Source organism: Canis lupus, chromosome 10 (assembly GCF_011100685.1).
Source record: "Canis lupus familiaris isolate Mischka breed German Shepherd chromosome 10, alternate assembly UU_Cfam_GSD_1.0, whole genome shotgun sequence".
Classification (NCBI taxonomy): Eukaryota; Metazoa; Chordata; class Mammalia; order Carnivora; family Canidae; genus Canis; species Canis lupus.
This window is the reverse complement of record NC_049231.1, coordinates 24595424-24619043: the sequence shown is the minus strand read 5'-3', so window position 1 is coordinate 24619043 and position 23620 is coordinate 24595424. Positions and strand designations below refer to the sequence as shown.

General features: G+C 44.6%; 1 protein-coding gene across 2 annotated transcripts; it reads left to right on the top strand.

Moving 5' to 3' along the window:
• The first annotated feature begins 31 nt into the window (after positions 1 to 31).
• XRCC6 (X-ray repair cross complementing 6) lies at positions 32 to 23620 on the top strand. 2 transcript variants are annotated; one of them, XM_038550408.1, is made up of 13 exons: positions 32 to 194; positions 831 to 921; positions 3165 to 3277; positions 4060 to 4198; positions 4461 to 4715; positions 6058 to 6241; positions 11040 to 11226; positions 13460 to 13628; positions 14539 to 14700; positions 17042 to 17171; positions 17618 to 17718; positions 22436 to 22549; positions 23194 to 23620. In XM_038550408.1, exons 2-13 carry the CDS (start codon positions 846 to 848, stop codon positions 23388 to 23390), a joined length of 1827 nt encoding a protein of 608 aa, XP_038406336.1. In that variant the 5' UTR covers positions 32 to 194; positions 831 to 845; the 3' UTR covers positions 23391 to 23620. The 2 variants fall into 2 exon arrangements, with proteins under 2 accessions (XP_038406336.1, XP_038406337.1); XM_038550409.1 differs by having other exon boundaries at positions 190 to 319.

Genomic DNA, 23620 nt, shown 5'->3' with positions numbered 1-23620 from the left:
GCTTTCGCGGACCGGGTCGGGTTAGTAAGAGACCGTGGAGGAAAGCGAGCGGCGGGAGTGGGCGTGTCATCTTGAGGAGGAACGTGCGCACTGTGCGTGATGACGTAAAGGACGCTGATTGGGAGCGAGCGCTGGAGCCTGTGCGTGCGCGGCGCCCCGCCTCCGTCCAAATTGATCTCTTCCTTGTGCCTCAGGTAGGCAGGTTCGGGCTGTTTGGTGTGCCCCTTGCTTTCCGGTCGGGGCTGGCCTCCGCCTGCTTCGCTCACTGACTCTTGCGCGTCCCTCCAAGGCTCCCCGGGGGGCAGCGTCAGCACAAGGGGTGCGGACCCGCGGGGTAGACATAGTTTCTGGTTCCCGTTCCCTCCTCCGTGGGAGGCGGCCGCTGGCCTTGAGGCCAGCCTCTGTGTGAGACCCCGCGGGGCGTCGCTGGCGGAGGAGTGGGGGAAAGTTCTGGGGCGGGATGAGCAGTACAGTGGGTCCGCTAGAGGACTGAGTACCCTGGAGCAGGAATCCCGTGGGTTCAGAGGGTGCCGGAGGCCGGACGGGACCTCCAGGTGTGGGCTGCCTCGGAATCCCAGTCCGAGGGCCATCACCGGCCCTGAAGCGGCCCTAACTAGGGGGTAGCCGAGGGGAGGCTGCCGCTACAGTGATGCCCGTGACCGTATACTAATGCGTCGTAATTACGACGAGCTATGGAGGCAGTAAGATCCAGCATCCACATTCCTCACGAGTGACCTCCAGACTTAAGGGAGGATTTCAAAGGAGTCTAGGCGTCGATATTTTTTAGGTTTGAATTTGCTTCTCACTGATCATAACTTTCTTTCATTTAGTGAGCAATAAACAATATGTCAGGCTGGGAGTCTTATTACAAAAACGAGGGCGATGAAGAAGGAGAGCAAGAAGACGGCCTTGAAGCCGGTGGTAAGTTACATTGACGGATGCTGTTCTGTGTTAAGGACTTTCCCTGTCTCTGCTGCCCAATGGCTTACTTACTCTTCTCTCTTCAGAGAATCTCAAATGCTATTCTCCCTTTGAACTTTGCAGCGCTACCCGAGGCTCTTTTATTTAAGTCCTGGGTAAGAACATTTTAAGTGTTTTTACTAAAAGTGAGAAACATAGGAGATACGTAACATAAAAGGGAAAATTTATTGAAATCTATATAATCTACCAGCCTAGGGCAGCCCGTTTGGCGCAGCAGTTTAGCGCCGCCTGCAGCCTGGGTGTGATCCTGGAGACCCGGGGTCGAGTCCCACGTCGGGCTCCCTGCATGGAGCCTGCTTCTCCCTCTGCCTGTGTCTCTGCCTCTCTCTCTCTCTCTCTCTCTCTCTCTCTCTCTCTCTCTCTCTCAGTGTCTCTATGAATAAATAAATAAAGTCTTTAAAAAAATAATAATAATCTACTAGCCTAATACAGCCATTACCATCATTTTGGCATTTTGCATTTTTCCTTCACAGATCTTTCATTCTGATATTTCTTAACTATGTATGTCTGTTTTTCTTTGGTTCTGATTTTTTTATAGTTAATCATAGTGAATATATATCTTTTCATTTTAATTTACAACAGTTTTCTTCCAAAAATATATTTTTTTAAGATTTTATTTGAGAGAGAGCATGAGCAGTGGGGAGGAGGCAGAGGGAGCAAGAGAAGTAGACTCCCCACTGAGTAGGGAGCCCAACTCGGGGTTCAATTCCAGGACCCTGAGGTCATGACTTGAGCAGAAGGCAGATGCTTAATTGAGCCACCCAGGTACCCCTCAAAAAAGAATTTTAAACATACATGCATAATTTTGTGTTCTGCCTTTTTTCCTTAATGTATTATAGATATATTTTCCCTTGTAACTACATTTATGTTGTCTTTATAACTCATTTTTTTTTTAATTTTTTTATTTATTTATGATAGTCACAGAGAGAGAGAGAGGCAGAGACACAGGCAGAGGGAGAAGCAGGCCCCATGCACCGGGAGCCCGACATGGGATTCGATCCTGGGTCTCCAGGATCACGCCCTGGGCCAAAGGCAGGCGCCAAACCGCTGCGCCACCCAGGGATCCCTTTATAACTCATTTTAAGGTAGTGTAATTTATTCAGTCTACCTGCCATTGGACATTTTAGTTATTTTCAATTTCTTACTTTAATGAACAACATTGTGGGAAATTTTGCATAAGGCGTTTCCCATATCTAATGTTCCTTTTAGATTGCTAAGAGGTAGAATTCACTGGGTCAAGATAGAATTTTTGTTTAGGGCTCTTGACCTATAATCGCTGTATTGTTTTACAGATGGGTAATTACATTTATTGTATTAGAAAGCAGTGTGAAAAAAAAGGGAGATAAACCAGACATTTTAGTGTTTTTATAAAAAACTCAGCATGACCTATGATGACAGAAAGGAAAAAAGAATACCTGAATCTGATGAAGCCTCTGTACGTCCTCAGTAGGAAAGAAAGGATTATGTCCGTCTACACCAAAAGAATGCAGTCAGTAAAATCCAGATGCTGAAAAACTGTACATAAATAACCCAACATTCTGATTCTTCAATGAATAAGATATAAGACAAAGATGGAGGGGGTATCTATAGATTAAGAGGCTTCAAACACTTTTTGTTTTTTTAGGTAGGCTCCATGACCAATGTGGAGCCCAACTTGGGGCTTGAACTCATGACCTTGAATTTCTTTTCTTTTTTTTTTTTGTTTTAATTCATTTATGATAGTCACACACAGAGAGAGAGAGAGGCAGAGACATAGGCAGAGGGAGAAGCAGGCTCCATGCACCGGGAGCCCGATGTGGGATTCGATCCCTGGTCTCCAGGATCGCGCCCTGGGCCAAAGGCAGGCGCCAAACTGCTGCGCCACCCAGGGATCCCGAACTCATGACCTTGAAATCAAGACCTGAGCTGAGATCAAGAGTCAGATGCTTAACTGACTATGCCATCCAGGCGCCCCCAAAGATACATATTTTTTTAAGTCAAAACTAGTGTTTAGGAATGTTCACTTGAATGATAAAACTATAAATAAGGAAATGATTATTAAAAATCAGGATAGTGGTTATTCTTGGGAAGAGGGGTGGGCGTTATAACTGGCATGGTTTTTATCTATTTGTTTTATATGAATAATAAACATGATAAATATGAACTCAAGGGCAAACATTTTCTTCTGTTTTTTTCCCCCATAGGAGAATATACATATTCAGGAAGAGATAGTTTGATTTTTTTGGTTGATGGTTCTAGGGCCATGTTTGAATCTCAGGGTGAAGTTGAACTGACTCCTTTTGACATGAGCATCCAGGTAAGACCACCTGGATAGTAGGGTGGGAGGTATCATCATGGTTGCTTTATTTCTCAGCTTTGCAGATTCAGAAACTTGATGTTGTCAGTGGCCCCCAGAATTAAGTAGATCACAGGACTGACTGAGCAGCTCTTCTGAGACACTGATTTACCAGATGCTGACAATACTTTAAATGGGTAGACAGGATTTTCCTGGAATACTGACATCTTTAATTGTGTAATTAAGCAAATTTTATTCCAAAACATACAGAAAAAAACATACAGAAAAAAAAAAAGGTGCTGTTAGCAGTTATGGACTTATTGTTGGGTCACATCTCCTTATTGTTTGCTTAAACATTTCACTTATGTAATTACATATGTTTCTTGGTATCAGGCTACTTGGGGGAAGATCAAATGGCCTGTCCGAACTCGGTCAATTAAGTACATGACATGAAGGGGACACAAATCCAGGTTTTCTGATTCTAGTACTGGGCTGTTTTTCCCTCTTATAGCAGGATGTCCTTCCTGAGTAATGTGTTTTTAATTCCCTGATTTCTTATGACAAGAACTACTTATACTTCCATTATACACTTAACTCACTCTGCCTTTTATTATATTATAGTATATATGCCCGTCCCTCTCACTGATTCCTGACTTTCCTCAAGGTAGGGGTCGTGTCTTAATCTGATGCCATGTACAAATTCAGCAAATATATTAAGGTTCTACTATGTGCCAGGCACTTATGGAATTTAAGTTTAGTGGTAAGTTAAATATTAATTGAATTTTTATTTTGATTTTTGTTAGTGTATCCAGAGTGTGTATACCAATAAGATCATAAGCAGTAATCAAGATCTCTTGGCAGTGGTGTTCTATGGTACTGAGAAGGATAAAAATTCAGTGAATTTCAAAAATATTTACGTCTTACAGGAGTTGGATAATCCAGGTCAGTAGTAGTTTAAGATCCGCTTTTCCCTTACATTGGAAGGTCACGACCCTGAACAAAGAGGGATGTGGGAAAGGAAGTAGATGACCTCTTGACTAAATGTATGCTTTCCTGCACAAGGGGGTTCTTCCTGGGATGTGGACCTTATGGGTTAAACACCTCTGGGGTAGAACGGGACCCTAGGCTCTTCTGTTAGCCTTATAAAAGAAGCACTGATGCAGTTATGATTTTTCTGCCCATTTGACTTCCTGTCTCTGACCAGGTGCTAAACGAGTGCTTGAGCTTGACCAGTTTAAGGGGGAGCGCGGGAAAAAACATTTCCAAGACCTAATTGGCCATGGATCTGACTACTCACTGAGTGAGGTGCTGTGGGTCTGTGCCAACCTCTTTAGCGATGTCCAGGTTAAGATGAGCCATAAGAGGATCATGCTGTTCACCAATGAAGATGACCCCCATGGCAATGACAGTGCCAAAGCTAGCAGGGCCAGGACCAAAGCTGGGGATCTCCGTGACACAGGTTGGCATTTTCCCTGTTCTTTTACATGGGCGCTGAATCTTATTGCTTCTTTCTTTTTATTTTATTTTTTAAAGATTTTATTTATTCACGAGATAATTAGAAAGGCAGGTTTCCTGCAGGGAGCCTGATGCAGGACTCAATCCCAGGACCCTGGGATCATGACCTGAGCCGAAGGCAGATGCTCAACCACTGAGCCACCCCGGTGTCCCTTATTGCTTCTTTATAGTCAAACATTTGCTTTTCTCCATTCAGAATGAAATGAAAGAATAAAATGAAGCTGGGGCAGACACCTGTGTTATATTCCTAATGAAAATGATGAGGCCATTCACTTTCTTTCTTTTTTTATATTTATTTATTTATTTTAGAGGGAGAGCAAGAGCGTGCGTGTATACTAGTAGAGGGAGGGGCAGAGGGAAAGAATCCCAAACTGACTGCGCTGAGCACAGAGCCCAACTTGGGGCTCAATCCCACGACCCTGAGATCATAATCCGAGCTGAAATCAAGAGCCCGATGCCTAACCACCTGAGCCACCCAGATGCCTCAATGCCATTCACTTTCTACAGGGCTCTACTAGAGTGAGCTTTTCTTGACTTTTTATGCTACCATGTATGGTGGTGGTTTGAATAAGTTGTCAGGGCATCTGGCTGGCTCAGGAGGTAGAGCAGCTTTTGATCTCGGGGTTGGGAGCTAGAGCCCCGCATTGAGTATGAAACCTATTTAAAAAGAAAATAAAAATATTGAATAAGTTGTCATTATAGCATCTGATTCCTTTAGTGATTCTATAAGTCCTGAAACTACATTTTATTTTATTTTTATTTTTATTTTTTTAAAAGATTTTATTTATTCATGAGAGACAGAGAGAGAGAGAGAGGCAGAGATACAGGCAGAGGGAGAAGCAGGCTCCATGCAGGGACCCCGATGTGGGACTTGATCCCGGGACTCCAGGATCACGCCCTGGGCCGAAGGCGGCGCTAAACCGCTGAGCCACCCAGGGATCCCCTGAAACTACATTTTAAAAATATTTATTTATTTGAGAGAGAAGGAGAGAACAAGCAAGAGAGCACACAGGCAGGGGAAGTGGCAGAGGGAGAGGGAGAGGAGCGGAACAAGCAGACTCCCCACCAAGCAGGAAGCCCAATGGAGGGTTCAATCCCAGGACCCTGGAATCATGACCTGAGCCGAAGGCAGACAGACATTTAACCGACTGATCTACCCAGACTCCCTTATAAGTCCTGAAAATGTTAATAGTCCATCTAGTTCTTTGCATATTTGGGTTTAACCAAAAAAACCTCTTGCTTGCTGAAAATTGTTTTCCCTCAACTTTTGTCCATCCTTGCCCCAGGTATCTTCTTGGACTTGATGCACTTGAAGAAACGTGGGGGTTTTGACATATCCTTGTTCTACCGAGATATCATCAGCATAGCAGAGGATGAGGACCTAGGGGTTCACTTTGAGGAATCGAGCAAGCTAGAAGACCTGTTGAGGAAGGTTCGTGCCAAGGAGACCCGGAAGCGTGTCCTCTGCAGGTGTGCTGTGAACTTGGGCCAGCCGCCCATGATCCCCTACCTAATCATAAGCACTGCACTGCATGGACCTCCTTGGCTACTTACCTCTGGGCGGTGCCCCACTATGTGTGGCTAAAAACTTGCTTTATTTCAGGATAGCACAAACTATTTGGTTCTCTTGTATGCTAGTTCTTCAGAGTAACACGGCACTCCACTTCCTTGGGATAAACAGTTGTGGCTTGCTGCTGTCCTCAGATGCAGTCACTAGTATATCATCTGCTTGCTTCTCTGTAAATTGTGGTTAACAGTAATACCTGATAAAGTGCTAGTGATTGTCACTGTTGTTGAGTTATTGTGATTTCTTGTAAACTTGAGACCAACAGGATCCAGATTGTTAAATTGCCTTCTTTTAGAGAGCTTTGCCTTTAGAATCCTAAGAGCTCCCCCCCAATTCCCCCTTGTTGCTTTCTAAAGATTCACATCAGACTTTCATTTTAGACTAGTTTCAGCATAAGGGAACATGACCATTGGTAGCTTTTGACCAGTTTTTATTTTATTTTATTTTATTTTATTTTATTTTATTTTATTTTATTTTATTTTATTTTATTTTATTTTTATTTTTATTTTATTTTATTTTATTTTAATTTTTTGACCAGTTTTTAAGAGATTACTGACAATTCTACTAGAAAATTCATGAAATGGTTTTAGGGAAACCACAAACCAGCCCATTGCTATGGCTGTAGTTTGGCTCTCCTTTCCCCCTTAGGATTGATTTCTCTTTCCTTGCACAAGCATCCTGGCATCTCTTCTCCCTTCCTGAAATAATGGAGTATTGTTATTACAATTTGGAAATCTAGCACACATTTTGGTGGGGATGACGGAAAGAGTAAAATAGTGGTTAAATGTAGGTCCTGGAGTCAGATTGACTTGGACTGTAGTCGTGGTCCTTTTGTGCAACCCTGGGCAAGTTATATAACTTCTCTAGACCTCAGTAAAGTGGGAACAAAAACTGTACCACCTCATAGGATGGCTTATTTAATCAATATTAAATAAGATAACCCAGGCATAGTGCAGGGCACATGGTAAATATTTACAAATGTTAGGTGTCAGTTTTATTCTGTGGAAGAGGTGTTTTTTTTTTTTTTTTTTTTTGGAAGAGTTGTTATAGGATAATTGATATAAATAATAAATTGGAACTGTTTGAGAATGAATAATGCCTTAGGCCTAGAAAATGATTAATGTTCTCACTATAATCAAATAATGGAATTATTTTATTGCATGGTTATTGTGTGCCAGGCACTGTCCTAAGTTCTTTGTTAACACACAAACTTATTTAATCTTTTTTTATTTTTATTTATTTTTAAAGATTTTATTTATTTATTCATAGAGACACAGAGAAAGAGGGAGAGAGAGAGAGAGAGAGAGAGAGAGAGAGAGGCAGAGACACAGGCAGAGGGAGAAGCAGGCCCCATGCAGAGAGCCCAACGTGGGACTCGATCCCGGGTCTCCAGGATCACACCCTGGGCTGCAGGCGGTGCTAAACCGCTGAGCCATCGGGGCTGCCCTGTAACTTTATTTTAACTTAGAGTTATGATATTTTCAGGATCGAAAGATAATGTAGTTCATAAATATGAAATTTAAGATTGGTAGGGAGGCTGATGGATTTGCTATTTTTGGTTAGAAATAGAACCAAGGTCATTTGAAGCCTGAGTCCAGAGTAGACCACATTGACCAGTGCTTTTTTTTCCCAGTATACTAAAATTTAGAGGACACAACGATTTTTAAAAATTACTTTTGAAGGTTGTACATTTTTAAAAATGTTACATTTATCGTCCGTTCTCTTTCAGCAGCCTTTAGACAACCGAGTCTAACAAGCCAGAATAGGCTTAAACTAGGAAATCACTAAATGGTGGGTGTTCGTGGTAATGCCCGTCTGTGGGTACATACTCCATTACCAAATTGTTGTTATTATTTTTTAAGATTTTACTTATTTATTCATGAGACAGAGAGAGAGAGAGAGGCAGAGAAACAAGCAGAGGGAGAAGCAGGCTCCCCGCAAGGAGCCCAATGTGGGACTCCATCCCGGATCCCGGAACCATGCCTTCAGCTGAAGGCAGATGCTCAACTACTGAGCCACCCAGGCGTCCCTCCATTACCAAATAAATCTGAAGGTATATTAGAGACATGAGAGACATACAGAGAGAGACAGAGATGTAGGCAGAGGGAGAAGCAGGCTCCATGCAGGAAGCCCAATGTAGGACTCGATCCCAGGACTGCGGGATCATGCCCTGGGCCAAAGGCAGATGCTCAACTACTGATCCACCCAGGCATTCCTTTTTTTAAAAATATGGTAAATATATTTGCACATTTCATTATTATAGGACATGTTTTCAAGAGGTCTTATTGCTGCATATGATGTTGGTATAAATACCCCGGAACAATATGTCCTAATGGAAAAATCCATCAGCTCTGAATCAGACATATCTGACTTTGAACAATTTTTTTTTTAATGATTTTATTCATCTATCTGACAGAGGGAGCACACAAGTAGGGGGTAGTGGCAGAGGAAGAGGGAGTAGCAGACTCCCCACTGAGCAGGGAGCCTGATGTGGGGCTTGATCCCAGAACCCTGAGATCATGACCCGAGCCTAAGGCAGCCGCTTATCTGACTGAGCCACACAGCCCCCCTCCTCCCTTTTTTAAAAAAATATTTTATTTATTCATCAGAGACACAGAGAGAGGCTGAGACATAGGTAGAGGGAGAAGCAGGCTGCATGCAGGAAGCCTGATGTGGGACTTGATCCTGGGACTCTGGGATCACGTCCTGAGCTGCAGGCAGATGCTCAACCGCTGAGCCACCCAGGCGTCCTGAGGCACCCCTTTTTAAAGATTGATTTGGCACGAGTGAGAGGGGTTGAGGGAGAGAGAATCTCAAGCAGACTCCCTGCCGAGTTTGGAGCCCAGTGTGGGACTTGATCTCACAACCCCGAAATCACAGCATGAGCTGAAACAAAGAGTCATACGCTCAACTAATTGTACCACCCAAGTGCCCCTGAACACTGGTTGTCTGTCCTTGGGAAAGTTAGATGACTTCTCTGAGTGTTTTCATCTGTGAAAATGACAGTAATAAGGTTTTGGGGTAGTAAACAACAGAAAATGACTCTTGACTAATTTCATATATTCAAACAAAATTCTGATCAAGGTAGTTTAGGAACCAAGGTGGCACTGGGAATCCAGATAGCAAGAACTAATGACAGTGTCTTTAGAACTGCTATCAGAAAGTATCCCCCATGACAAGGTCCTTCCTTCATCACTGCTTGTGACCTAGAGTCTTCTGAGATTATGTCTGATGGCTTAAGCCTAGGCCAGATATGTCCACCACTGACCAGAGGAGGGTACAGCACCTTGATTGACATTCTCTCAAAACTGCAGTGGGGGAAGGGCTTTCATTGTTAAAAGAAGGGAGAAGGGATACTAGACAAGCAGAAGCAACAGATCGTATAGTATTACAGGGTTATTATGATTAAATGAGAAAATAGCTATAAAGTGATACAGTGCTGGGTGGGCTCAATTAAAACCATCGTTATTTATTTATTTACTTACTTATTTTTAGAGAGAACATCCAGTCATGCTCTTCAGAGCTGGGGGCAAGGGGCACAGGGAGGTGGAGAGAGAATCTTAAGCAGGATCCATGCCCAGTGCAGAGCCTGACTTGGGACTTGATCTCATGACTCTGAGATCATGACCTTAGCTGAAATCAAGAGTCAGATGTTTTGGGGTTTTGTTTTGTTTTGTTTTAAAATATTTTATTTTATTTTTTATTTTTTTAAAGATTTTATTCATTCATGAGAGACACAGAGAGATAGAGAGAGAGGCAGAGACACAGGCAGAGGGAGAAGCAGGCATCTTACAGAGAGCCTGACGTGAGACTCGATCCAGGGTCTCCAGGATCACGCCCTGGGCTGCAGGCGGCGCCAAACCGCTGCGCCACCGGGGCTGCCCTAAAATATTTTATTTATTAATGAGAGACACAGGGAAAGGCAGAGACAGAGGTAGAGGGAGAAGCAGGCTCCCTGTGGGGAGTCCGATGTGGGCCTCAATCCAGGGACTCAGATCACAACCTGAGCCAAGGGCAGATGCTCAACCACTGAGCCACCCAGGTGCCCCCAAACAATCATTATTTTTATTTCAGTACACTCTTTATCATTATTTTAAGTAGTTATATATTCTGAAACTAATTTTTGTGGTATAGACTCTGAAGATAATATTGTAGCAAACTACTGTATTATTATTATTATTTTTTTTAATTTTTATTTATTTATGATAGAGAGAGAGAGAGAGAGAGAGAGAGAGGCGCAGAGACACAGGCAGAGGGAGAAGCAGGCTCCATGCACCGGGAGCCCGACGTGGGATTCGATCCCGGGTCTCCAGGATTGCGCCCTGGGCCAAAGGCAGGCACCAAACCGCTGCGCCACCCAGGGATCCCAAACTACTGTATTATTAAAACACGTTTGGGCAGCCCGGGTGGCTCGGCGGTTTAGCGCCACCTTCGGCCCAGGATGTGATCCTGGAGACCCAGGATCAAGTCCTGCGTTGGGCTACCTGCATGGAGTCTGCTTATCCCTCTGCCTGTGTCTCTGCCTCTCTCATTGTGTTTCTCACGAATAAATAAATAAAATCTTTAAAAAAAATGTTATATTTATATTCTAAGAATTTGGATTATTGGAGAGAATAAGACAAGGCTTAGATACCACAAAAGAATTTTAGCTAGGAAAGCAAAATCTTTCAGTCCATGGTTTTTTATTTTAATCCCCTCCAGGTTGAAGCTTAAGCTCAGCAAAGATACTGCGCTCACTGTCGGCATTTATAATATGGTCCAGAAGGCTGTCAGACCTGCTCCGGTGAGGCTTTATCGGGAGACCAATGAACCAGTGAAATCCAAAACCCGGACATTTAATGTAAATACGGGCAGTTTGCTTCTGCCTAGTGACACCAAGAGATCTCAGGTAAGCCTGCCTTCTTATTGAATTTTGTCTCATTGAAGAATTAACAAGGAGGGAGACACTGATCAGCCTAACCAGTTAAATATCTTTCTGTGCTCATCTTTGTAGCTAAGCTGTTAAAACACAAAGCCATTACTCTTTGGAGCTCTGGCATCTAGATCTTTTATTTATTTTTTTTTAAGATTTTAATTTTAAGTAATCTCTACAGGCAACATAGGGCTTGAATTTGCAATCCCGAGATTAAGAGTTGCAAGCTCCTCCACCAGCTGAGCCAGCCAGGCACCCAAGCATCTAGATCATTGATACCTCGACAGCTAGAAAGTTAGAACCAATGTTTAAAAGAGATGTCAGTGGAAACTTTAGCTCTTGACCACTCTCTGTTCTGCTCTAACAGTTGAATTCCTTACTTGGGCACAGTAGCAGAAAAAGCTTCATAGTTAAATAGGGAGATGAGCTAGGGAAAGTATGTTAGGTGTGCAGTGCACTTTTTCTGGGGAGAGTTTCCTCCTTCCAATCAAATTTTTCCTGTGCTTTGAAATGATACACATGTGCCTTTCTTAATCTGAAGGACAGACTGAAAATGCAGAACATTGTCTTCTCTCACCTTTGTTCAATCGATGGAAGGATTAGATGTCTAAAATTAAAATCAAATGAGTCATCCTTTTTAATTATGCAAAATGTGGGAGAAAATCTGAGATTTTTTTGCATAAGTTCAGGACCCAGAAGGATCAACTAAGTGACTAAATATTATTTTGATTCAACCCATGAGAAATGTTTTGGAGCACAAATCTCGAGCCAGAGTGTTCTGTCCTACTTTCTTTCTTTCTTTTTTTTTTTTTTTTTTAATTTATTCATGATAGTCACACAGAGAGAGAGAGAGAGGCAGAGACACAGGCAGAGGGAGAAGCAGGCTCCATGCACCGGGAGCCCGACGTGGGACTTGATCCCGGGTCCCCAGGATTGCGCCCTGGGCCAAAGGCAGGCGCCAAACCGCTGCACCACCCAGGGATCCCCTGTCCTACTTTCTGAAGGAGAAGACAAGAAATTTCCTCTTCCATTTTGGAAGTAACTAGTTATCCATGTTGGTTTATTCATAGGCAGTAGCTCTTCTGGTCATGGAATTTCTTTCTTGAGCCAGTGTGCCTACAAAAAAACTCGAGGGCTCTGTTTTGTTCATTAACCTCAAATTTGACTCTGTTGCTAAGTTCTGTTACTAGTCATGTATCTCTTTTTTTTTTCCAAAGGTTTTTTATTTATTCATGAGAGACAGAGATACACATACACACACACACACACACACACACACACACACAGAGGCAGAGATACAGGCAGAGGGAGAAGCAGGCTCCATACAGGGACCCCAATGTAGGACTCAATCCCGGGTCTCCAGGATCATGCCCTGGGCTGAAGGCGGTGCTAAACCGCTGAGCCACCTGGGCTGCCCACTAGTCGTATATCTACAGCCACAGTACAAAATTAAAGTTTGGAGGGAATACTTAATATGTGTGTTTTTTTTTTTTTTTTTTTTTTTTTTTTTTTTTTTTTTTTTAAATTTATTTATTCATGATAGTCACACGGAGAGAAAGAGAGAGGCAGAGACACAGGCAGAGGGAGAAGCAGGCTCCAAGCACCGGGAGCCCGATGTGGGATTCGATCCCAGGTCTCCAGGATCGCGCCCTGGGCCAAAGGCAGGCGCCAAACCGCTGCGCCACCCAGGGATCCCTAATATGTGTGTTTGTGTGTGTGTCTGTCTCTCACACTCAGACCCACCGTGGTGCCTTATATAGGTCCTCTTGATAAATAGGCATGGTTTGAGCATCTTTTGTGGGTCAGAGATGACGCTGAGGGTTCAGTATTTGTTAACTGAGAGAAGGAGTCAATGCCTGAAGAGCATAACCTTCAGCACCAGAGAGATGGTCGTTTAAAGCCCAATTCGATTGTATAACCTAGGAGCAAGTTTCCAACCATGAAGCCTCAGTTACTCATCCATAAGATGGTTTTTAACACCTACCACCTAGGACTGACACAGACGATAGATTGGATAATGAATATAAGATTCCTGGCTGGCACTTAGTAAATGTTAATTCCCTATGGTAGGTAGGAGGCAGATGCCCTTGGTGAGACATCTACCTGTTCCTTAGAAGAAAGCTGATTCTAACCTGCTAGTGTCATGTGGCCATCATTTTGCATCTCCATGTTGCCTGTGTATGTGGCCCTTGTGTTCCCTTTCCTTCAGAACTATGGGAATCGTCAGATTGTACTAGAGAAAGAGGAAACAGAAGAGCTGAAACGCTTTGATGAACCAGGTTTGATTCTCATCGGTTTCAAGCCCTTGATAATGCTGAAGAAGCACCATTACCTGAGGCCCTCCCTGTTTGTGTACCCTGAAGAGTCCTTGGTGAATGGTACGTTATAGACTGAGGGTAAATAAATGAGTAACAGAAGGTAGTTCTGCTTGGAAACTGGATAGGATGTAACAAGAGAGTTTTTTTTTTTTTTTTTTTTTAAGATTTAATTTATTTACCCATGAGAGACACAGGGAGAGAGAGAGAGAGACACGCAGAGACATAGGCAGAGGGAGAAGCAGGCTCCATGCAGGGAGCCCGATGCAGACTCGATCCCGGGACTCCAGGACCACACCCTGGGCTGAAGGCAGGTGCTAAACTGCTGAGCTACCCAGGGATCCCTGCAAGGGGGTATTTTGAAAGTGTTTCATGCTCAGATAAGTTTTGGAAATTTGGGACTACACAAAATTAAAAAGATTTCTTTACGACCTCTAATACACTGTTATATGTTGTGAGTATCCAGGAGGGGCTAAGGAATTAGTATTTTTAAAACTCCTATGGAGTTCTTTCTTTGAGGCATCAGATAGAGTTAAAAAGGAAAAAAAAAAAAAAAAAAAAAACCCAGTTTCTTCCCTAGTGTTGGCAATTAAAGGTGGTATGAACTAGGTCATTGTGTTTGTGCTGTCCAGACCTATATTCCTCTGTGCTATAGCTCATGAACCCCTGGATTTGACCTGGTTGGCTTTTCTTAGTAACTGGGGCTTATATCATTAGTCTAAAGATAGTAAAAGGGAACTAATGTTAATAATTCACACTCTGAAATGGAGTATTTGAGGCATCTAATCTCATTGCTGTCCCTACTCTTTCTTTCTGTCTGCTGCCCCCACTTCCCTTCACACCTTACCTATTGAAGTATCATAAGCCCTTTTAAGAAAATGGAAGAGAAATTGTTGGCTTTTAACATGCGCTAAGAGGGAAAAAAGGAAGAGATACCTTTAGGATACACATCCCTGGGACATTTGTTTTCCAGGGAGCTCAACCCTGTTTATTGCTCTGCTCACCAAGTGTCTGGAGAAGGAGGTCATGGCAGTGTGCAGATACACCCCCCGTCGGAACATCCCTCCTTATTTTGTGGCCTTGTTGCCACAAGAAGAGGAGCTAGATGACCAGAAAATTCAAGTGACACCCCCAGGTATGTGAAAGATATTTTCAGTGCTCCTGAACCTTGCTCAGACTTTGGAATCCCTTATAGGGTCCCAACTCAGAGCTGCTGAACCAGAGTCTCCAAGAATGGGGCCTGGGAAAGGTGTATTTTTAGGGGATCCCTGGGTGGCGCAGTGGTTTGGCGCCTGCCTTTGACCCAGGGCGCGATCCTGGAGACCAGGGATCCAATCCCACATCGGGCTCCCGGTGCATGGAGCCCGCTTCTCCCTCTGCCTGTGTCTCTGCCTCTCTCTCTCTCTCTCTCTCTCTCTCTCTCTGTGACTATCATAAATAAATAAAAATTTTAAAAAAATTTAGGGATCCCTGGGTGGCGCAGTGGTTTGGCGCCTGTGTTTGGCCCAGGGCGCGATCCTGGAGACCTGGGATCGAATCCCACATCGGGCTCCCGGTGCGTGGAGCCTGCTTCTCCCTCTGCCTGTGTCTCTGCCTCTCTGTCTCTCTCTCTGTCTCTGTGACTATCATAAATAAATAAAAAAATTTAAAAAAAAATTTTTTTTTAAATTAAAAAAAAAAGAAAGGTGTATTTTTAGAGTTTCACAGGTGGATTTAATGCAGAGCCAGGTAAAGCTGCCAAATATGGTTGTGCAGTGCATAGTGTGCACAACTGTACGAGGCATCTCTGCATCCACAGTTGAGAACTGGCTGCATAGAGACTGTTTGCAGTCTTTGTTATTGACAAAGTTTCTTTCTTTCTTTATTATTATTTTTTTAAAGATTTTATTTATTTATGCATGAGAGACACACAGAGGCAGAGATACAGGCAGAGGGAGAAACAGGCTCCATGCAGGGAGTCTGATGCAGGACTTGATTCTGGGACTCCAGGATTACGCCCTCAGCCAAAGGCAGGAGCTAAACTGCTGAGCCACCCAAGAATCCCATGACAAAGTCTTTGGCTCAACTGCTGACACCTTTTTACTAAAAGCCATTGTTTGCCACCTTTGCAATGTTTAATGTTTGGTTTGTCCTCTGCATACACCAAGGCAATGAGGTTTAGTGGAAAGACCATAGCTTTTGAGGTCAGACTTGATTTATTCTTATGTGTGGGAAAGTGTACTTTCTTTAGTCTCAGGCCCATCTCTGCCACTTGTTACCTGGCTGACTTGGGCAAATAATTTAATCTTTCTGTTTCTATTCCTTATCTGCAAAGATGAGAATTCTGGAACACTTTTCGGGTTGTTTCCCATATGAAATAAGTTAATAAATGTATAAGTGCCTAGTACAAAGTAGCCAAAAGATGGTAGGTAGTCTTCTTCTTGAGCCATGCTAATAAACAACTATAAAGTAACTCTGTGGAAAAAAAGCTTTTTTTTTTTTTTTTTTTTAAAGATTTTATTTATTCATGAGAGACACACAGAGAGAGGCAGAGACACAGGCAGAGGGAGAAGCAGGCTCCCTACTGGGAGCCCGATGTGGGACTTGATCCCAAGACCTTAGGATCACAACCTGAGCCGAAGGCAGATGCTCAACCACTGAGCCACCCAGGAATCCCAACTCTTTGAAAATGTTATTTTTGTAACCCTGGTCATTAGAATGCTGAGGAATAGCTTTATATGTCGGTTAGTGAGTTCTTGTCTCTCAGCTCCAAGCTCCTCCTGTTCTGCTCTGTTCTGCTGAGGTGGACACTCTCCAAACCCAGTGTCCTCCTTCACCATCTGACTCTGTCAGGCTCTGTCAGTGATGGGTGCTAGAGGTAAAGCATAAGGCAGAGGCCAGCAAAGGGACCTGCTCCTTCCTTTTGCTCAGTGCCATTGGCATTGCCAGCAACAGCCTTTCACCTGGCAGCGACAGTTGGTTCCAGTCTAGATTTTTAAGACTCTTTGAGCCTGACAGAAACTGGAACACAGATCAGCCTGATGACCCTTCCACTTTCCTTTTAGCATGTGTGTGTGTGTGGTGGGCGGGTGACGAGGGGAGAGACTGAAGCTCAAAGGGCCAGATGGAGCTGGGACTCAGCCCTCCCGGGAGGGGGCACTACCCAACTGGCTCTGGGCATGTAAGAAGGCCGGAGCCTGGAACCGACTGCCACTGGCAGGTGAAGAGCCCTAGTGAATGCCGGCAGGGGCAGGGACAGGAGGGCATGGCAAGGAGTAGCCTGCCTCCCTCTCCACTCTGCAGGCTCCAGAGGGAGTCAGTTAGGCTGACAGTAACAGGAATCAGCTGATAAAGGAGAAGTCGGGTTGTCAGCCCCACAGTCCCAGCCCCAGCTTCACAGGACACAGAAGGCGAATCTGGAGTTGAGACAAATGACAATTCTATAACTGAAACCTTTTGTGAAGTCAAATCTCAGAAAACTCATCTCCCTTCTTCAGGCTTTCAGCTTGTCTTCTTACCCTATGCTGATGATAAACGCAAGGTGCCCTTTACTGAAAAAGTCATGGCAAACCCAGAGCAGATAGACAAGATGAAGGCTATTGTTCAGAAGCTCCGATTCAATTACAGGTGAGTAGTGGGTCCATCTCAGGCTTTCTTTTGGAACCGTCTCCTGAAGTGAGAGGATTGTCTTACTCCCAGGCCGCTGCTATGTAGGGGAAGAAAGTGTTCAGGTTCTTTCTCTCCCCATGTCCCACCTCCTCTGTCTTGTTTTTGTACTTCCATGGCCCCTCTTCCTCTGTGTCTCTCTATGCCCACTGTTGCTCATAACAGACAGATGGGCAGGTGTTGTTTGCCTTTTAAACTAGTCCTTGGATTCCCAATAAATTGAAAATTGGAGAGAGGAAAGTTGATTAAAGAGGGAAGATTCCCTGCTGTTTGATTTGGGCTGTTTTCTCAGCTGACCCTGGGCCTGTGCTGCCTCCGTCGGGTTTATTTAATAATTTTATTCATTTGTTTTTTTTTTTTTTTTTCAATGTTTCAGTGTACTTATGCTATTATTCTTGTTTTACTAGAAGTGACAGCTTTGAGAACCCAGTGCTACAGCAACACTTCAGGAACCTGGAGGTGCTGGCTTTGGATTTGATGGAACCCGAGCAGGCGGAGGATCTGACACGTAAGACAGCTATGGTGGGGCTCAGTGGTTCTTTCCACGGAGCTTTTCCTAATGGTTTCCCTCTGGACTGAGAGGTGGATGCATTTTCTAGCACCCTCTAAAGACTCAGCCTTGTCCTTCCAGCCGTATCTGAGAGATTTTCTAGACCAGCATAGGCTGCCTCTGAACAGATTTGGCTGGTTCTTTTTGTTTATGAGATTTTATTTATTATTTGAGAGAGAGAGAATGAGTGAGTAAGAGAGAGAGCTTGAGCTGGGGAAGAGGGAGAAGGAGAGGGAGAAGCAGGCTCCATGCTGAGCATGGCTTGATCCCGGGACCCCAGAATCATGGCCTGAGCCAAAAGCAGATGCTTAACTGACTAAGCCACCCAGGTTCCCCAAGATTTGGCTGGTTCTGTAATGAGAAGAGAGGAAAGTGCCAGACTTCTGAGACCTGCCTTTGAACGAGGCCACTTTGTGACTAGATATCGGTAAAAGTAAAAAACAAAAACAAAAACGGAAACAAATCCGTAATGTTTATTGAGCACTCACTTTATGCCAGGCACTGTTGTCCTGTGTATTGTTGACTCCATTAATTCTGGTAACTATGAGAGAGGTGCTGCTGTTGTCCTTATTTTCTAGAGAAGGGAGGGACTTGCTGAGGCACGAAGTAGTGAGCGACGAATCTAGGTTTAGAATCCACGGAGTCTGGCCTGGAGCCCTTGCTCTGTGCCACTGTGCTTACTGTCTCTCCATCAGACTTTATGTGCTCTGCCTGAGAAGATCCTCCTTGTTACCCAGCATCAGGAAGATTGGCCTGGCCTCCTCGGTTGAGCTCTGAGCTCGCTGCCAGTCCCTTTCTTGATTGTAATTCTCTTACATATTTCACAAAAGGACATGCAGAGTTTACTGATGTCAGTAAATGGCCAGTGGGAAACAGATGGGGTTTGATGAAGGCTCTTGACAGACATTGAAAGAATCCAAACAATTAATGTAACCTGCTTAGCTTCCCAGGTATTAATGATCTCTTTTATGCTAAACCAAATAGCCCCAGCACGAGAGCTATGAGAGCCAGTGCACCCGTGCTGTGGCATGACCATTAGCCAGATCTGTCAGGAGGGCATTGCTGGGGTTAAGTGGCCCATCTCTCCGGATGGCCTTTTTTTTTTTTTTTTTTTTAAGATTTTTATTTATTTATTCATGAGAGACACAGAGAAAGAGAGAGGCAGAGACACAGGCAGAGGGAGGAGCAGGCTCCATGCAGCCCAATGTGGGACTCAATCCCAGATCTCCAGGATCATGCCCTGGGCTGAAGGCGGTGCTAAACTGTTGAGCCATCCAGGGAACCCCGAGCACTACCATTTTTAGAGGAGAAAAAGGGAAGCAGTCCCAGCAAAGGAGTCCCCTGTAGGGTCAATGGAGGCCCAGGAGAAAAATCAAAATTGCATGGCGTCATGAAGCCAAACGGAGAAAGTGAGAAAACAGTCGCTTCAGTGAGTTATTAAGAGAAAACCATTATCATTGTGTCAGAGGGAAGCAGATACACATCGGATTAGAAGTGAATGAAATGGGCAGCCCGGTGGTTTATCACCTGCCTTTGACCCAGGGTGTGCCTGGAGTCCCGGGATCGAGTCCCACATGGGGCTTCCTGCATGGAGCCTGTTTCTCCCTCTGCCTGTGTCTCTGCCTCTCTCTCTCTCTCTCTCTCTCAAGAATAAATAAATAAAATCTTAAAAAAAAAAAAAAAAAGAAGTGAATGAAGAATATAAAAGAGCAAAGAGTCAAAGCTGTGTGATGTCTGAGTGGTAGGAGACCCGGGTCCTAGAGCAGATGTCCACCAATCACGGCAGCTGCAGTTCCGACCAGAGCCTAGCAGAAAGGACAGAGCTGGGGACACAGGCTCAGGAGTCACGGACATGAGGGGACGCTGAAGGCGGTGGCAGCAGACAGAAAGAAGGGGCTGAGGAGATACAGGAAAAACCAGAGTAGCCAGAAGTTTTTTGAAAATAGGCAGGAAGAGAAAACACAGCTTGCAGTAAAATTACAGGACAGGAGCCAGGATGCAAGAGGCTGAGGCCCTGGTAAGGAACAGAGAGGATGCCATAGAACAAAAGGGAACAACTGTGTCCAGGCAATTCCTGAGTATCAGGGCCGAGATGTGGTTAGTATCTCCTAAGAACGTATCACAGTCCCCATCTTACCTATAAAGAAACTGAGTTTCAGGCAGATCCACGAGATCCCAAGGATACTCAAGTTAGTACTCAGCAGAGCTGGGAATCAAATCTGTATCAGCTGTTCCAAAGCCTGTGTCCATCGCTGCAGTGCTGGAGACCAGGCAACTGACTTCCTGATAAAGGCCATTGGGGGTTGTGGCGTGGAGGGGGGTGCAGCCCGGGTGGCTCAGCCGTTTAACGCCACCTTCAGCCCAGGGCGTGATCCTGGAGATCTGGGATCAAGTCCCACATTGGGCTCCCTGAACGGAGCCTGCTTTTCCCTTTGCCTGTGTCTCTGCCTCTCTCTCTCTCTCTGTGTCTCTCATGAATAAATAAATTAATTAAATATTTTAAAAAATGGGAGCACTCTAGGTGACCTTGGGCCCCAGCTTTCTGTCACTTTACTTCTTACTAGGTGGCCTCCTCAGGCTACACCAGTGGTTCTGAGTGCCTGGACCAGCAGCACTGGCATCACCTGGAGACTTGTCAGAAATGCCAACTTTGAGCCCTTTCACAAGCAGACTAAACCTGAAACTCAGGTTGGGACCCAGCAATCTGTGCTTTATAAGAGGCCTTCCAGGTGATTTTGAGACATGCTACTACCTCTAGCACACTGGTCCTCAACTTTGGCCGTACGACAGAATCATCTGGGGGACTTAAAAAAATCTGGCTGTTTAGGCCTCATGCACAGACCAATTAAATCAGAATCTCTAGGGTAGGGTTTGGACATCAGTATTTTTTTAAAAGTCCTAGCTGAAAAACAAAAACAAAAACAAAAAAAAAATAATAAAAAATTAAAAAAAAAAAAAAGAATGAATGAATGAATGAATGTCCTAGCTGGTTCCCAGGTTGAAAACCAGAGTTCTTGCAGACACTCGTGTAGACTAGGACATGGGGCTTCTGACTAAGCAGGAGCCCAGTTGGGCTGTAACTTTGTGCCAGGAGCTCCCATCAGTACTCTGCAAACATGGCAACTTGAGGAGGCGATGAGACCCCTCTCATCATGCCTGCCCTGACACAGCTCACATCAGAAGCTCTACAAACCATACATTGGTAAGGTAACAATAAAGAAAACAAAAATACTGTTTTTCCTGCAGAGATCTCTTTTTTTCCCATTGTATTGGTCTTGGGGAATGCTCTTGCCATCCCAACTGGACCCCAATGCCCCTGGCCTCCCCTGCACCTCACATTCCATCTATCAGTTCTGCTGCTTCTCAGGTTTGTGGTCTCTTCTCCCCACCCAACTTTGGCCATCTGTCTCCCCTTCCTTCAGTTCATACTCTACACACAGCTCGGGGTGATCTTTCTAAAATGTAAATGGGATCATGTTGTTCCCCTGCTCATAGCCCTTCAGAGTTTCTCCACTGTTCTCAGGATGTCTAAAGTCCTGGGTGCGCATTTGAGGCTTCCCTGACCTTACCATGACTGCCTTTCCAGCCTCCTTGCTGGTCCTGCCCTCCTGATACTGCTTTGAAGCTGTATGTCACCTGCTATTTCTTACCTCTACCTTCTCCTGCTTGGACCAGCATTTGCCTGAAGAAGAACACTCAGCTTTCCAGATTCGGCTGTGGAAAGTCTTTCCTGACTCCTACATTCCAATGTGCCTTGTTCAGTCCTTTCCTTTATGGCATTGCCTCCTACTGCATTTATGTTTTTTTATTTATTTATTTATTTATTTATTTATTTATTTATTTATTTATTTATTTATTTATTTATGATAGTCACAGAGAGAGAGAGAGAGAGAGGCAGAGACACAGGCAGAGGGAGAAACAGGCTCCATGCACCGGGAGCCCCATGTGGGATTCGATCCTGGGTCTCCAGGATCGCGCCCTGGGCCAAAGGCAGGCGCTAAACCACTGCGCCACCCAGGGATCCCTGCATTTATGCTTTTACTCCCTCTTTACCCTGACCAGACTATAAGCCCACTGGGGGCATGGACTCTTGTTTGGAACCCCAGGCTCTAGCCTAGTTCTTTTTTTTTTTTTTTTTTTAAGATTTATTCATGAGAGACATAGAGAGGCAGAGACACAGGCAGAGCGAGAAGCAGGCTCCATGCAGGGAGCCCAACATGGGACTCAATCCTGGGTCTCCAGGATCCTGCCCTGGGCTGAAGGCGTCGCTAAACCGCACTAGGGCCGCGCTCTAGCCCTGTTCTTGAACTCTATCACTCCTAGCTATTTGACCTTGGGCAAGTCATGTAACCTCTTGGCTTTCTTCTGTAAAACAGGGAGAAGAATTTACCTACCCTCTAGAGGATTAGATTTTAAAAAATAAGTTTAAAGCCTTTAGAAAGGTGCCTGGCTGTAGTAAGTGCTCATCAAATGCAATTGTTCGAAGGTACTTGATCAATATTAGAGAGGCTTCATTGAATGCTTTCACCGAGTCAGCTGCCTCCTCCTAGACCCTCCCCTGGCTTCCCTAACTGTAGCAGTTAGGAGCTTTCTCCTCTTGTCCACATAGACTTGGAACTGGGCAGGAAGTCAGGACTTGTGACTCACCTGGCCACTCTTGTGTTTTGTTTTCTAGTGCCTAAGATTGAAGCAATAGATAAAAGACTGGGCTCCTTGGTGAATGAGTTTAAGGAGCTTGTCTACCCACCAGATTACAGTCCTGAAGGAAAAGCTCCCAAGCGGAGACAAGGTAAGGAGCTGGGTTATTTTTTATATTGTTTATCTGACTCAGTCTGTACTTTGATCACGTGGCATGGTGCCTTAGTACCTTACCCAGTGCTCTGTAAATGCTATTGGGAGGGAGGGAGGAAGGACGGACAGATGGACTGTCGGACCTAACCAGAGTGAGCACCACTTTTGGGTAAACTGATGGCACTTACACTACTTTGAACTCTCTTCTAGGTGTGGCGCAGTTTTGACTTTATGCTTCAGTGAAGCTGCCTTATTAAAACACCTTCCAGGGGCATCTGAGTGGCATAGTCAGTCAAGTGTCCAACTTTTGGTTTCAGCTCAGGTCTGATCTCAGGGTCATGGGATCAAGCCCCATGTTGGGCTCAGTGCAGAGTTTGCTTTGCTTAGGACTCTCTCTTCCTCTCCCTCTGCCCCACCCCATGTGCGTGCTCACTCACTCAAATAAGTAAATCTTAAAAAACAACAAAAAAAACAGAACAAACAAAAAAGCAAAAACCCCCCTCCCATGGTGTTCTAGGTAGGCATCATAGCTTTATGGAACATGGTTAACTGGAGCTCAGATCACAGGAGGGCGCCTGTGTAGTGTAACCGGGATGCCACTGTTAGTATTTCCAATCGCTCCCTCTTGATCTTCCCCCCCAGATGATGAAGGTCTTGGAAGCAAAAGGCCCAAGATGGAGTTATCTGAAGAGGAGCTGAGGGCCCATGTCAACAAGGGCACGCTGGGTAAGCTCACTGTGCCCATGCTGAAGGAAGCCTGCAGGGTGTGTGGGCTGAAAGGTGGGTTGAAGAAGCAGGAGCTGCTGGACATACTCACTAAGCACTTCCAGAAGAACTGACCAGCCAGCCAGCCACCCTTCTGCACTACAGCCAGGCTGCCTAGTTTTGTTCTCATCAAGTTAAAATATGTTTCTCCTGAACCAGGAAGAGTCTGCCTGATAAAAGCCAAGGACCTTACACTTATGGACCTTACATTTAGTGGAGACTTTCTGTTGCCATGGAGACCGCATAGTCCTCCCACTTTGCTGTGCTTTACTGTCTGAATAAAGATCCCTAACTTTGTACTATA

Coding starts and splice junctions, on each gene's coding strand:
- XRCC6 (XM_038550408.1), top strand. CDS start 846: ATGTCAGGCTGGGAGTCTTATTACAAAAACGAGGGCGATGAAGAAGGA. Junction 4,716..6,057: donor TGGGGATCTCCGTGACACAG/GTTGGCATTTTC, acceptor TCCTTGCCCCAG/GTATCTTCTTGGACTTGATG. Junction 14,701..17,041: donor AATTCAAGTGACACCCCCAG/GTATGTGAAAGA, acceptor TCCCTTCTTCAG/GCTTTCAGCTTGTCTTCTTA.